Genomic DNA, 16,680 nt, shown 5'->3' on the forward strand with positions numbered 1-16,680 from the left:
TCACTTGTTATTTATTTTGCTTAATTCCAGAAATAATCTACAGAGACTCTGATGTGTACAGGAAGTTAAATTTGGGTCACAAAAGCGTGCATGCGCAGTAATGTTTTATTATGTTACTGCTTTGAAACAGTCTATTAAATCTTCATGTTTATATACTGTTTTAGTCTTGTTTAGCATCATGCTTTTCCTTTAATCTTTCTTTCCAAAATTCAGAAAAAACACAAAATGTCCAAATCAATAATAATGTATTAAAAAAGCTAAAACCAATATGAATCAATGTAAAACTGAGGATGAATGATAATGCTCTGTCACCCATTGTCAACAAATCAAAATATTTAACACACATTACAGTCTTCCTCTATTAGTTTGAGACCCAAATGTGTCCCTCGCCCTCAGTCAAATGTTTTTCCTGTCTGGATAGCAGTTGGCGGTTCAGAAAAGCACGTGTGCTGGAAGGATAAATGGAGGTTTAATGGGAATCACAAGGTGTTTTTATCAGCTAATGAGTTTGAATAGAACTCTGCATACTTGGCTAATGACAATGAATTGAGGCCGTCAACCTCCGCGCACAGCTCTTTGTCTGAGGAGTAACTAATCTAGTTTCTGTATGCTAGTGTTACAAGGATGAGTGGGTGTCTGGTGAGAAGGAAAGAAAATATTTAACTTGGCAAAATGCAGATGCGGATTAATACCACCCCACATGTTAATATATGAGCCCTGGTTTCTAACACTTACAGTGATGTGGGCTCACCAAAATGATTTGGTCAGATCTTAAAACATGCAACACTACAACAGTATTAGCACTTTTGTTTTAAAAGAAAGTTCACACCTTACCCACACATTAAAAGAATCAATCATTTTACTTTCTGTCATGTTGTTGCAAACCATGACTTACCTTCTTCAATGGAGGACAAAAGAGAGAACAGATAAAACCTCGGTCTCTAACAGCTTCACTTCTCATTTACTTTCATTGTTTAAGGAAAAGTCTCAACATTTAGCCTATTGTGTTCTATACAGAGAAATGTCATATGACAATGATATTAGGGTGAGTACAGAATTTCTTTCATTTCATAAGACGCGCAGAAATCAAATCTCTGTATCAAGTGAACAACTCTGCACTAACTGAGACAACGTTCCTACAATCCCATCAAGCAAATAAGACCCTGTCAGCTATAATGTGTTTCTGTCAAGATTTCAGTCACTGCTTATTTCAAACAAGTGAGTCTGATGATGGAAACGTCTTTTTTGACTCAAAACCACACCAACGTCCCACTCAAACGGCAGCTGGCTTTGGACAATTTTAGGTTTTTCAATTTAAGCAAATGTGGTGGCTTGACATATTCGCTTAAGCCCGGCACACATGCTGACAGTTTAAGTAGATTTGTTTCAAAAGGAAATCTGAGGGCAATAGGCAAATGTCAGAAAGATTGGCTATTGTATCTCACAATGTGCATTTTCAATGAGCGTCTTTTTGAGTTAACACAGCGGGCTACCGCATTTAGGTTTGCTGAGAGAAAGAATGAAGGAAGGGGAAAAAGTATTTATACTAAGAAAAGCTTCAGTTTTATTGATTATTCACATTCATGGTGGCCTTGACTGAACAGTATGTTCCTTTTCAGTCTCCATCTATTCTTGTTTTCTCATTTACTCTCTACATTCCAAGGTCTTATTATCAGAAGTCTCAAGACACCCACAGTTTAGATTTACACCCAACATATTTAAGGTTTTATGGTATGGGGATGTGTAGCGTTATGATGTTAGCTCATGAATCCCTGCATTGGGGGGGGAAGCCATGGAGCAATCTTACAGGCATCTGTGTGATTCCTCTGTGATTGAAATCCATATATATAAATTTCTATATCTGCGATACAGGCGGCACTAGGTAGAATACATTAAATGGGGGAGGTAGGAAGAGCTTCACTGTACGCGATAAATCACAGTCCCATTTTGTGTTTGTCAGTCATGGGCTGCAGATTTAGAAAATCTTCTAAGATCCTACAAAGGCATCGTTTGCCCTCTATAAATCAACCCACAGAACGTCATGTTACAAAAGAATTATGATTGTAGGAAATTGAAAACAACATTTTTCTTTATTTATTAAATAAAAGGTGACTATCACAAACATGCGGTTGTTAAAAAAAGCGTGAACTGTTCTCTAGCCAAACTAATTCACAAGTTCACAATCCTAACTAATGGGCGCACATGAAATATTCATTTTTCGTACCGCTTCTCACAAAAGAATTCTGCTCAATTCACCAGAAAGCAGAAGCCAAACGCATTAGGCATGTTCTCGGGGGAGCAACTTAGGTCGTTGCATTTCTTGCTCATCTTCATGTAAGCACTCAATAACATGAGATGTGGACAGGGCTGTTTGTGTGATGAATGCGCGGGTCAGATCTTATCCTGGGACTGTCCTTGCAACAACCCAAGGAGATAATCAACAACTCAGTACAATGTTAATGGGGCCTTGGGGAAAGTGATATTGTAGGAGTCACTTTCCCATCCACATGTTCTGCAAGAAAACATTTACACATCTCCGCTTTAATATAGTGTGGGGTTGTGTCGTGTGACTCTTGCTCACCTGGCAAAAACAAACTCTTTAAAATGTATAATTTACAAATATTTGAAGAAATATTAAAAAGTATTGTTTAGGTTAGTACAAAAATGTAGGAAAGTCTGACATATGATGAATTTGACATTGTTACCATCTTTGCACAAAGGATCAGATTTCTGTGATTCCACTGGAGAGCATGATTTAGGAAAATGTTCAAATCATGCCAGGATATCATGTTTTGCACAATTTGCATGCCAGATCCAAGTTTTGATTTTAACTAACACATGCATGGTATTCATAAATACTAATTAGAAAAATGTTAATACATGTTCAATAGAGGTCTTAAACCTAAATATGTTTGTTTAGACTACAGTTTAAAAATTGATTTATATATACACATTTTCTGAATTAGTTGATTTAATCCTGTAGGATAGCTGTAAAAAAAGAATAACAGCTAAGAATAAAGAGGTTCAAATATGTAGTGTTTGGAAATTAAAAGAAGGCTTGTCAATATGTATTGAAATGTACCTTTTATTCATTTCGCTGGCATTTTTTAGCCTCTCTGGGTTTAATGTCGCGATCCTATTTCCATGATACTGCGACTGCAGATGTCTCCTGACAGCCTCATAAAGGCTCCTGTCAAACTCCATTTCACAGTGAATGTCACGTACATTAAACTAACAGGCTTTAAATCAAATAGACGACAGTATTCACAATTAATCCAGGCATAATTGTGTCACTTTCGAACATATAAAAATAATCAGTGTTTAATAACATTCTGTTAAAAATGTAAGTGGGTTTATGCAAGTCTGTTCAAACTCTCTCTCTAAGTTTACCGTCTAAGCCATGTCACAGTCGGAAAAGCGTACCCATTACAGAGATGAAAACTAATTTTTGAGACTAGGTATGCTTCAGGTCTTCTCTTCAGATCAAGTTCAGTCGAAAGAACTTCTGAGAGCATTTTCTTCCTGCCCAGACGCCCATCTCTCATATCCGACTCCAGGGTTAGCGCCTTAAAAGCCTTAGTAATTGATGGAGCCTGTAGGTCACAATGGAACAATATTTGATATGGAATATAGATTTCTAAAACCTCTGGATCCTGTTGAAAATAGATGGATAAAAAGGGGGTACAGGGGTTGTGACAAGTGGGTTTGGGGGTAAATTCCAACAACCGGCCCCCTCTTACATCAATGCTTTCAGTCATTGATGACATCTACCTTTAACTCTTACGCTGCATCCCATTACGCATACTATCCATCCTAAATAGTATTTTAAAATAGAATTAGTACGTACTAAAGAATGCTGAAATGAGTATTCTCAAAGTACCCGGATGGTCTACTGTTTTCCATGGATACTTAACGGCTGATGTTACCCACAACTCACCGCAAGAGTGCGGAGTTTAGTGACACAACTCTGCATTAATAACACAAAATAAAAGATGCTTCGCTAAATTAGCCTAATAAATGTAAGTATACAGTAAACATTACACACAAAATAATAAATGAATAAATACTTAAATGCAAGGAAGAGCTGTATTTTGATGTTCGTGACGGTTAAGGATCACAGTGTCTTCTAGGCAATAGCGGCCACTTCCGATTTGCGGTAGTGTGTCCCAGTGCGTGCATACAGTTTTGCTACACATTAAAATGTATACACTTTTCCAAATCAAAAACAGTACATACTTTATTGTCATAGTATAATTAGGTGAATTGGAACGAATAATTACTGTCATTCAGGCTAAATTTCCTTCCGCCTCAATACGAATTCGAAGAACACAGAATGGGAAAACAGAAGTGACCCATGCAGAAAAAATATATCTTATACATATATCTGACAATTTACTAGTAAAAATCTAATTTAATGCAGTGCATCTCAACATCATTCATGAACAGTCTATTTTGTTGTTATGGGGATGATTATGACGTTTAAATACCATTAAAATATCTGTTAAAATGAATACAATTTCCAAAATATTTATAATAGACATCTGGTCAAATAGATGATAATTGCACAAAGGGTTTCGTCCCATTAGAAAGTAGAGTACAAGATTATTTTCTATTAGGACTTTATCTCTCATTGTAATCACTCAATTTATCTCACACAAACATGTGGAATGAACAGATTAGGAGTCAAACAGATTCATTCATAATTGAGAACTGGAGATGTAATAAAATAACCATTCATGAGGACCTGACCCGGACCGATATTGTCTGAAAAATGGGCATCTTCTACTTTCCTCTCCCCTCAATTTAATTCCTTTATATCATTCCTGCTTTTCTCTCTAACTGCTGTGTTAATGGTTTCAAGCAGAGCTGCCTGAGGTGAGCTAACAGAGAAAATGATAGGAAATCATACACCGGTTAGTGTGGTAAGAGGCTCTGGCAATTTCTTTAATTGCTTCGCCTCTCACATTTTAGAAGAGATTTCGTTTATTCAGTAAGAAAGCATTTATTTTGTGCCAAATGGCTTTTAGCATTTTGGACATGCATTGTTTACTTCATTTCATGTCTGGGTCGGCTGACTTGTTTGCATACAGTTGACCTCACCACAAGAAAAAAGTGGCTACTGGCTGTTCTTAGAGATTCTTTGAGCTAAAAGAGAAGGGATCGACAAAAAAACCCAAATTTTGAAAAATGTATTTGTAATGGTGCTGTCATTAGTATAGCATTTAAATAGTTTTCATTCCAAACCCCTATGCTGTTTTTCCACATTAATTCAACAGTTAAAATAATCTTTCCTGTGTGCTTTAGCTATGTGATGAAAAGGCTGAAATCAAAATCGTTGTTCACATATATTCTTCATCTTGACTGCAGTTCCCAAATCAAACATGGCATCTGTGGTGCACGTCTGACGTCATGACATCATGAGCCACTTGAGAACCAATGATGGATGACTTCGTTGACGTCCGACCTATCCCTTAGGTGCCATATTTGATTTAAGAGCCAATTTGATTTGAACTGAGAATCTGTTCCTCATGGCTGTAGAAGGAGTTCAGATGAGTCAGAATATAGTGCATAGATCATATCAACCATTTTATGAAGGTTATTCTTTGGGGTGATAGCTTGTAAAAAAATAAAAGTGAAGATCTGTTGAGTTCTTTATTGTGTGTTCCAATGAGATAATTTAGTAAATTTGCCAAAAAACTATTCTTTACATTTTCTGCCTTTCCTTGCACCACTCTTCCTATGCAAGCGTGGTTAAACTGACGTTTTCGTCCCCTGGCTCATTCTCCCACCCGTCAAACATCCTTCACACTTTAATGCCTTAGAGACGGCTTGAAAAGGACAACATGTGTGCTATTTCTTCAACATGTTGACATTGAATCCGTTCTGTGGGTCAGATGCTTGAGGTGAGAAATAATGACTTTTCTGTGAATGCAAGGCAGACGTTCCTGATGCACAGACCGAAGGGTTAAATTGCATAGCTTCACAGTTCTTGCCGTTCCTGCAGTGAGTCCAGTGGCCAGTTAAACACACAGCACTCCAACAACCAGCAGACATTACTATATGTCTGTCACCATGACAACTGGCACACACACGGGGACTACACACACTGCAAAGCCCACTTTATTCCTGAAAAGACTCAATAGTTACTTAGATCTATCGTACACGGCAGCTCTCTGGATTTTTCACGAGGCATTCCTAAATGTGCTCCATTTCTAAACAAAAGGTGTTTTTTGGTTTAGAAATAGCTTAAATCTAAACCGAACAGACAAGCAGGAGTCATATGACATGATACGTTTTGCATACTATATAGCAAGTATGCATGTTAGAATGGTGACATCACAAATGGCAAGTCACTTCAAAGCTGATTTTTAACCAGCCCCATGATCCCACCTTTCATACCACCTGGCATATCCTACAAAAATCTGAAGATACATCTGTGAAGTTGGAAAGCATAGCCTCTGCTCTGCCCCAACAGCTTCCTAGAGGACCGAATAATGATAAATAGAAAGGTCATTTTCTCCATACCAATCAAGATGGGGGGGAAGTCCTTCTGTTAAATATCACATTGAATTTTTTATATGCCACCTTTAGCATATTAATGAACAATTGCGATGCCTCTTAAGGTTAGACATGTTTGTTACATTGTCTGTGCTGTTGGTTTGATGAAGGAGTGGTGCTGCTTGGTAGATGGTAGAATCATGCGTTCTGCTATTCAACATATTAATACACAAGCATTGGGGAATTGGCAGAAACCAACTGCGGTGATATCTTTTTATTGTTTAAAAGACAATACTCAGAGTCTTACTGTAATGTGAAGGAATTATTCTATCTTTTAGAAGTCAGAGAGGGGTTTTAAAGATTAAGGTTAGGCTAGAATGCAAAATATCATTCAAGCCTACAAGCTAAACCCTACACAATATTCACCAAAAATAAATCATGGACATTTATCATTCCAAACCATATTATTTCCTTTCTTTTATGGAGAAAAAATAAATTATATTCTATTAACCAACACCCACACACTTGCATTGGTTTGTGTCTATACAATAGAAGTGAATGGGTGCCAGCGCTGTTCGGTTATCAGCTTTCTTCTTTTCTGTTCTGCGGAAGAAAGTTATACAGGTTTGAAAACACAAGAGGGTGAGTAAATGATTACAGAACCAATACTGTACATAACTAAAATGGTCTTTTTTGGTTTTCCATTCATGTGTTTTTAATAACAGTGAGAACAATGATAACTGAATTTTCTTTTTTAGATGACCTTTATTGGATGGTAAAACTTGAGATGAACCAAACAAAGTTAAACCTTACCCTAAGCAAGAGGGAAACATATTAGACATTTACATCTGTATTACATAAACAAGAGTCTGTCAAACAGCGTTTTTCTACTATTCTTTTAATTATACCAACAGCTTACCATCTGCATTTCTCATTTACTTAAACCGAAAAAGTGTTGCTAGTCTAGTGCTGTTCAGGGGGGAAACAAGTGGTACAGAACATCCCTTGTTGCCACGGTAACCATTGCCTACCAAGGACGGGAAAGTAATACGTCTAAGGGAGTGGCAGGGGGTGGGGGAGAGTGTTACCAAACCCAAAGGGAGGGAAACGGATGAGAGTGTAAATGCGTTGCAGGGGAGGAGGAGGAGGAAAAGATGTAACTGGGACTCAAGTGAATTGAGCTCATGCACCATTTCTCCACCTCCACCCCCAGCTCCCTGCGCCATCATTATCACTTTCAACAACATTTGTCTCTGCTGGGGCCTCTATCATAAAAATCACATCATCTCTCTTTATTACTATACGCTAGAGCAGCTCAGACTTCGGCCTGATCGCCCATGGAGGATGGCGTTTCAGTCCAGGGGCCACCGATATGCCGGCATCCAGAGGGAAGGTGCTGAAGGAGTTCCTACACCCCATTATTTACTGCTAGCAGCCCGCGGAGATGCACGCCATCAAAAAAGGCATTCCTGACAACTCTCTGCAATGTTTCATTTAAACCGCTGGTGTAAAAATCACCGGAAGAACTCAAATCCTTCATCCCGGACAGAGTCATGCATTAAATGGCATTTGTTGAAAATGTCATCCGTCCCATACAGAGATGTTATACTGTACATCTAAAACACATATAATTGACCAATATAAATGTTCAAAGACACAAAAGGTCACATGCTTGTACATAATTTGTGATTCATGACATATAAACATGCAATATGACACAAATTTTTGGCAACGACTTAATAGGACACAAGAATGGACACATATATTATAGGGCCTATAGGCTATACTTTACAATTTATTTATGGAACCTAAACGCACATGTCCACGTATATAAACTGTAATTTTATACATATTATACGATCGTTTTTATATACATTTCATTTATGGGTTCAAGCATTCTGCTCAAAGCTATTTTCTATCCGTGTGTGGCTAGATTCTTCTTGACAACAATCCAGAACAAATCCCATTACAGTGCAGGCACAATTTAATTAGATGGTTTCTCGCTTCTTGACGGTTTATGGCTCAGGTGAGGAAAACTGTATGAAGTAACACACCTAATGAAGCCGAATCTCTTAAAGTTGTGTTGACGTTAGTTTCCAGGAGAGAGCAATTCCCCTGAGAACTGTGCACAATATTGCTGCTCATAATTATTGGCTGAAGTGAAATAAACATGAAAAACAAGTTTTAACATCAATAAGTCGGCATTTTCACACCGTCAGCACTCCAGGGTCATACCAAAAGGGTCTCTGTTGAACCCAGAAGGCATATGAAATGTACAGAACAATAATTAGGAGTCGCACCCAACGTAGCGCCATTCAGAGTTTTTTTGCTCTAAAAATAATTTCAACATGAACCAAGGGGTCCTCAAGGAGCGAATTCGTATACATGCCTTAAATTGATTTGTTCAAATAGAACTCAAACTAATTTTGATCCAATTTAGCCTTTAGCAAGTAGATCCCGTGTTGCTGTGTGTGCCGCTCATGTGTAACAAGAAGGAAATAGATTGTGCTTTCTTCTTTTAATGTAATGGACAATTTGCAATCGAGTGCACCAGAGAAAAACACTAGAATGACTGGATAAAGCACGACAACCTATCAGTACAATTTGATGCAAGTGAAGTTGGAATCTTTATGTGATTATAAGAGTGTCAAGAGGGCAACCTTGCGAAAGGAGCAGTGGCCATTGTATGAGAAAGAAATCAATTGGGTTTGCCTTCATGGTTTGATATGTTCGAGCATGTCATCTATTGCAACCTCACCAACAGTAGGCACTGGGTCACAAAGAAGCACTAAATAAACCTAAACCAAAGTTGAGAAGTCAAATCACCCAGCACTAGAATTCTAGAAATTGATGTTGTGCCATATTGGTCACTAAACACTTATTGGATAATATCAAAGCAAAAAAACTCAACACTCTACGATAAAAAAAACTTGCCATTTCCTCTTGGCAAGAGTGAAAGGGGAATTAGGTATATTTTATGTAGGAATAAGATTCCACTCTCACGGGTCATCGATTTCACCATGTCCCATTTTCCGGCAATACTGGCGTAATAAGCAGTTCTATCTAATTACAACAAGAGCAAAAGGTAGATTGTAAAAGGCCACACTATTATAGTGGAGTTATCATACCATTCAAGAAGGTCATTCCTGTTCGCTCTGAGATGCTCTGAGCGGGTTCACGTATTGATCCTAATATTAAAATTGATTTTCTCAAAATATACTACAGTTCTCTCAACTCGGCCTTGTAACTCTTCAATGAAGGAGTCGCTATGAGATCATTGTTAATAATGTGCGAGTGTAATAAAAAACAAACCATTATTGGAAACCATTCTCAGAGCAACCTGACACTCGGATTATAATTAAGACCATAATTTCTGAAATTGCACATTTGACAGGGATCTTTATAAAGGGAAGAAGAGCTAAACAGGCAGTGATAATGTTGTAACACTTGCTCCACCTTCTGTTATTGTGGAGGTACAACCATAACTCCTAGATTGATGCTTACATTAATATTTGTGCATTTGGCACATGCTTTTATCTTAAGTAATTTACAACACATGTGCAATAAGACACTTACTAAATAAATAAAGTACAATAAAAAAAATAGTATTAAACACAGTGCATGGTGTTATTTGAAAGGCACTACGACATACGTGAATCCATCTTTATCAATCCGAATGAATTCAATCTGATTGGAGATGCTACTATACAAGACACAACGAAAAAGACCTCACTGGGAATTCTCCCATGCATCCCTTTCCATTTTTATCTGCTATTTTATAACATGTCTATACATAAGCCAGGGCTGACAACCCATTCAATTACATGGCAGGGGGGCAAAATGAAACGTGATAGATGGTCCCCAGGGAGAAAGGGGTGTGCTCTGGGGCCTGGGCCTCCACAATCTATCCTTTGAAAGACCAGCTGAGGTGCAGATAGGCATTTCCTGCCATTGAAATAGCACATCAAAAAACCTGAGAATTGATAATCGCTGCACACCCACTAAAACCAGTTTTGATACCAAGCAATTTGACTGGTCCATCCATCAGGAAGCCCAAGAAACATTGAAGCCTGACATTTGGCCACCAATTCTTTGGTTTTGATATGAACTACTGTGAGTGACAAATTGCTTTCATCTCGCTTTTAAGAGTGAGGCAATATTTGGGTTAAAATTAGGGTTGACACATCCTTGACATTTGAGAAAGGTCAGATTGCTTGCTGTTAATAGTAACGGTTTGGCCTGGACAGAGAGGAAACACACTTTTCATGTTTTAAGGACAGATTATGGTTTGGGTCTAAAGCTCGGAAATATTTTAGTTAAATTAGGGCCACCACATGTACATTTAGGCTACTTTTGAAAAAAGTTCAGGGGTTGTTCTAAAAACTATCCTGGAACTTAATATTGAATATTACTCCTATTTAACATTTAAATAAATTACCTGTTTATAGTTAAAATAAAGTTGTAAATGAAGATTGTAAATGAAGATGAAGATTGTCCATCGTCACTTTTTGGCTATAGGATTTGCTTTTCCATAATTTTACTCCAAAAATCATGGTTAAACGACTGTATTAAATTGAGACTAAAATTGATTTACAACAAATAACACACGATTAACATTCTTAAGGAAAGTAAACACAATACACGCAGTACTCCTGAAAATAGGAAGAGTGCGTGACGTCACACACAGCGACTGCTACGCTCTGTCAACACGGAAGTGTTGCTGCTTTGTGTCATATGAAGTAATTTATCAATAAAAACCAACAATGCGTGTCGTACATATAGTTTATATAGGGGTTGTGGCGTTATTTACCCGATCGTCGGCGCTGGATAACGGTTTAGCGTTAACTCCAACGATGGGCTGGTTGCACTGGGAGAGATTCATGTGCAATATCGACTGTGACGTGGACCCTCAAAACTGCATCAGGTGAGCATGTGACCCGAAGTCCGTCCACCCATAATGCAATTGTCCTTAACTATTTAATTCTATTATAGTGAAAAAAGGTAATTTAATGTAGCTTGTACATTTGTGTTGAGACATGATTTTTGTATGCTTAAATATGCTTTCGTTATTCCCAAAGGAATCATAAAACGTTCTTTCCTTTTAAACACGCCTAGAGTATTAATTTGTGGTTATTTTTCATAAGGGTTGAAGTACCTTGAGGTTCGATGTACTTGCAAATACCGCCTTTCATAAATATGGTATTCATTTAGTATAGCAATCCATATCAAATATGACACCAACTGCCCAAATATCACTATACACTATACATACATCCATCCATCCATTTTCTACCGCTTATCCGGGGCCGGGTCGCGGGGGCAGCAGTCTAAGCAGGGATGCCCAGACTTCCCTCTCCCTAGACACTTCCTCCAGCTCTACCGGGGGGACACCGAGGCGTTCCCAGGCCAGCCGGGAGACATAGTCCCTCCAGCGTGTCCTAGGTCTTCCCCGGGGTCTCCTCCCGGTGGGAAATGCCCGGAACACCTTCCCGGGAAGGCGTCCAGGGGGCATCCGGAAAAGATGCCCGAGCCACCTCAGCTGGCCCCTCTCGATGTGGAGGAGCAGCGGATCTACTCTGAGCTCATGACCATAGGTGAGAGTGGGAACGTAGATTGACCGGTAAATCGACCGCATTACTGCAGAAGCTGCACCGATCCATCTGTCAATCTCCCGTTCCATCCTTCCCTCACTCGTGAACAAGACCCCCAGATACTTGAACTTCTCCACTTGAGGCAGGAACTCTCCACCTACCTGAAGTGAGCAAGCCACCCTTTTCCGACAGAGAACCATGGCCTCAGATTTGGAGGTGCTGATTCTCATCCCAGCCGCTTCGCACTCGGCAGCAAACCGTCCCAGTGCATGCTGAAGGTCCTGGTCTGATGGGGCCGGCACGACGACATCATCCTTAAAGAGCAGAGATGAAATGTACTGTATAGATATACACTATACAGTAACACAAAAACTGATAAGCATTTTAAAATTAAATAGACAGTGACAATGGTGGTGACTTAGTGAATACTTGCATAAGAAAAAAGGACACCTAAATACAGGTGTCACATGAGTTTTATACTACTAAAGAAAAGCACAGAAAGAAAAGGGCATTTATGGCTACTGTTGAGTGCACATACTGGTTTGCACACAAAGAAAATCTGTCTCATACAGATGTTTAACCACTAAGCCCTTGTGTGTCTTGGCAGAGAGGAGTTGTTCATGGAGATGGCAGATGTGATGGTGAAAGAGGGATGGAAGGATGCTGGATATGAGTATGTGTGCATTGATGACTGCTGGCCCTCACACAAAAGGGATGCCCAGGGGCGTCTGCAAGCCGACCCTAAGAGGTTTCCAAGTGGAATCAAAAAATTGGCTGATTATGTGAGTGTGTTGACACCATTGAGGGCTGAAAGAGGTGCCATCTCTCTGGTCCTGTGTGATTTGGCTAGATTAAAGGCAAAATTTCATGTCACTCCTGTACTCACCCTCATGTTGCTAAAATTTCAGAGGATTCAATTTTCTGAAGTATCAATCATATTGTTGAAAAAATCTCTCTGGATATTCAATCAAATAACACTGAACGCTGCATTTTGTAACAATGTGCAGTAAGGTAGGTGCTTGAATTATTTTTGTCAGTTAGAGATCCCCCTCTAGTGTTGTGTTTTTAAATTACACCAACCATTCTTACCATTACTAGGACATTTACAGTTGCGTATTAATTTTTTTATTCATGTTGCACAATTGTGTTCTACTCAGTTTCATGCCAGAGGTCTTAAACTGGGAATATATGCCGATGTGGGCACATACACATGCGCACTGTACCCTGGGAGTTTGGGCTACTATGACATCGATGCGAAAACCTTTGTAGAGTGGGGCGTAGACCTGTTAAAATTTGATGGATGCAACATGCCTGACTGGCATCAGCTCGGAGCAGGTAAATTGATATAATAGTAATACTCATAAATTGCGCTTAGTAAGTGTTTTGTTGTGTTGAGTCATTGCCATTTTTATGTTCTTTTTTAAATCTGCTTGTTTATAATGCGGTTTTACATTGTGCCCTTGTGTAAAGCTGATTTCCAATAGTGTAAAGTGTGAAACCGCAATACAAATACATGTGAATTGCATTGAATGTTTCTTAGGCTACATAAACATGTCAAGAGCTTTAAATCAGACGGGTAGGAGTATTGTATACTCCTGTGAATGGCCTTTATATGAGTGGCAATATCAACAGGTGAGACATGCAGTAATACATTATTTATGTTATGCTGATCAATATGACACTTCAGTTGACTTAGACCACAATTTATAAAATAAAATTGAAATAATTTTCAATATTACCGATCCTCCTCATGACATCTCAGCCTGATTATGAAGAAATTCGCAAGACCTGTAACCAGTGGCGAAACTACGGTGACATCTATGACCAGTGGACAAGTGTGAAAGGCATTCTGGATTGGACAGCTGATCATCAAAAGCTCCTGGTCCCAGTGGCAGGACCTGGGGGTTGGAATGATCCTGACATGGTATGAAGCGTCTCATCTGTACACATTAATGGGACAGTTCACCCAAAAATAAAAATTCTGTCATCATTAACTCACCTCAATTTGTGCCAAATCTGTATATATTTTTTTTATTATGAACACAGAGAAAGATATTTTTAAGAATGGTTCTACCTAAACAGTTCTTGGCCGCAATTGACTACCATATTAGGAAAACGATAATGGTAGTAGTTATAAGTTTGCTTTTCTACATTCGTCAAAATATCTTCTTTTGTGTTCAACAGAAGAAATAAATGTATACAGATTTGGAACAATTTTAGGGTGAGAAAATAAAGACAGAATTTTCATTTTGGTTGAACCGTTTCCTTTAAACTAACCAGCTGCACATATGGAGCTAATTTGACTTTTGAACCACAAACCTGCAACATGAGTTGTAAATTGACCACTATAAATATATTTGCTTTTGATACATGAAGCTGATCATTGGAAACTTTGGCCTTAGCCACGATCAACAGCAGACACAGATGGCCTTGTGGGCTATCATGGCTGCCCCACTTCTGATGTCCAACGACCTACGAAACATCTGCCCCAAAGCTAAAGAACTTCTGCAAAACAAACAGATCATTGCCATCAGCCAGGACCCTCTGGGCAAGCAGGGATATCGTACTTTCAAGGTAAAGCATCATAGCCAACACTTTGTGTTTCCATTTAGGTAAACGTCAGAGGTTCAACATTCATCAGTGTGTTATTCCACTCTGTTCACAGGCTGACAATTTTGAGATGTGGGAACGGCCCTTGTCAGGTGACAGGTTGGCCCTGGCAGTGATGAACAGACAGGAGATTGGAGGCCCACGAAGATTCACCATTTCAGTGGGAACGCTGCCTAGCTGGCAGCTCTGCAGTCCTAAGTGCAATGTAACGCAGATCCTGCCCGTGTACAAGGAAATGGGGGTCCAGGAACTTTTATCAAAGGTGGTGGTCCAAGTCAATCCTACAGGAACAACACTTATCACTGTCAACCCTATCAAAAGCAACCATGAAGACATCCTGTGATATGACTATAAAAAACTGGTTTTAAATTTCAAGGCATTTTATGCAAAGAAAATGGAAACCTATTGCGGCAATAATATGATCAAGTTTTTTTGTTTTACTGAAATATTCTCCGAGCACTATGCAAATGTATGTGTCATTCCAGATCATTTTATACTGTAAATAAAACTAATATATAGAGCACTTTAACTCAAAACCGAGTTTACATATAAACACATGATTTTCAATGACTAACTGATAAGTTACTGATGTAATGTACAGTGATTTTTAAAATGTGCCTGTTAAACTCTTTTAATATAAGTTATTTTTAATTTGTTTTATTCATCTGATAACTACAGTATGATGTTGTTTTGGAATTAAATGAAAAACTGTGTATGTTTCATTGGTAATTTAATACTTTTATAACACATTTTGGCTCGGTTTTTTAAATTGCTGCTGAATCTGCGACTTGTACTCAATGTATGTGCATGAACTTAAATTAACATCATTCGCACAAGACAAGTTTGCCGCAGTCATGATAAAAGTGTGTCTGGCCTCCTTTGTGTGGACCAGCCAGCAGGGAAATTAATATTAAAGTAAACACAGTAAATGATTCTTTTTAGGAATCATTTAAGAATTCTGTGGGTTAGGTTTAGGGGTGTGGTTATGGTAGGGGGTTGGAAATAGCACTAGGTCAGTAAACCAACATAAGAGCCTTGAACCATTTGTTCACTAAACAAGTTGGAATGTTTCCACATAGATACTAAAACAAACTTTATATATGTTGTGTGTGTTAGCCAGACAGCATGGGTTAAGTGGTGTCTAGTATGTCTTATCTGTAATGTTGTATTACTGTAGATTAACTTAGTTAGAACTTTTACCGATATTGTTCGACAACAAAACAAAATGTGTAATTATATTAAACAACAAATAACATTTATTTTTATTTTGTTAGCAGAATTTATGATTCGCTATACGTAGATCGCCTGCCATACTGGAACGGTGCGAGCTAGTCCGTTACCATTCAAAATCAAGCACGTGTACGAAACGTCCCAGAAGTCACTGCGGCAGGTCCATCCAGGTTCGTTCTTCATTGGCTTCCAAGTAAGACCATAAGTACGTTCTTTGCATTCTTGGAATTGAGAAAAGACCCTAGTTAACAGTTAGTGACGTCAGTGGACCGTTCCAAGATGGCAGACACGTCTACGTGCCTGGTGTGCTTCGCTATAGCGCCGCCATGTGTCTTGGAGGTGCAGGTGGTGGATATTTATCCCTTTGGTGAGTGACAAATTCATTTTTGTCATCCTGCACCATATGACAATAAAACCAGAACAAATAAAATATTTTTTTTTAAGCATTTAGATATTTTGGAGGCCTTTTAGTCTTTCATCAGAACACCAAATGAGTGTTTTGAACTATTACAATAGTGTAGTACATATGCTGGCATAGCCCTGACATATGCTGGTTTAGCCCTCTATAATAATTAGAATATCCTGAAAGACTATAAAAGCTTTTATAACTAATTTTATTTATAATCTTGAGCGATGTTTAAACCCTTTCTAAAACAGCATATCAAAAATGTTATTAGACTCAGGCTGCATGCAAGTGTCACCATATGTGTGTGAAACTGTTAACACAGCCCTGCATGAGCGACAGTATGAA

General features: G+C 38.5%; 2 protein-coding genes across 2 annotated transcripts; one reads left to right on the forward strand and one right to left on the reverse strand.

Moving 5' to 3' along the window:
- The first annotated feature begins 11,190 nt into the window (after positions 1–11,190).
- gla (galactosidase, alpha) lies at positions 11,191–15,338 on the forward strand. Its single transcript, XM_056769688.1, has 7 exons — positions 11,191–11,422; positions 12,697–12,871; positions 13,247–13,424; positions 13,630–13,721; positions 13,852–14,013; positions 14,466–14,663; positions 14,755–15,338. Exons 1-7 carry the CDS (start codon positions 11,262–11,264, stop codon positions 15,040–15,042), a joined length of 1,254 nt encoding a protein of 417 aa, XP_056625666.1. The 5' UTR covers positions 11,191–11,261; the 3' UTR covers positions 15,043–15,338.
- On the reverse strand, positions 11,436–16,179 carry LOC130437983 (uncharacterized). The gene is made up of 2 exons (XM_056769690.1): positions 16,040–16,179; positions 11,436–12,403 (listed from the first exon to the last, which is right to left on the reverse strand). The coding sequence occupies exons 1-2, from the start codon at positions 16,040–16,042 to the stop codon at positions 11,795–11,797; spliced, it is 612 nt and encodes a 203-aa protein (XP_056625668.1). The 5' UTR covers positions 16,043–16,179; the 3' UTR covers positions 11,436–11,794.
- Between the last annotated feature and the right edge of the window lie 501 nt (positions 16,180–16,680).

The sequence above is a fragment of the Triplophysa dalaica genome, chromosome 16 (genome assembly GCF_015846415.1).
Source record: "Triplophysa dalaica isolate WHDGS20190420 chromosome 16, ASM1584641v1, whole genome shotgun sequence".
Taxonomy (NCBI): domain Eukaryota; kingdom Metazoa; phylum Chordata; class Actinopteri; order Cypriniformes; family Nemacheilidae; genus Triplophysa; species Triplophysa dalaica.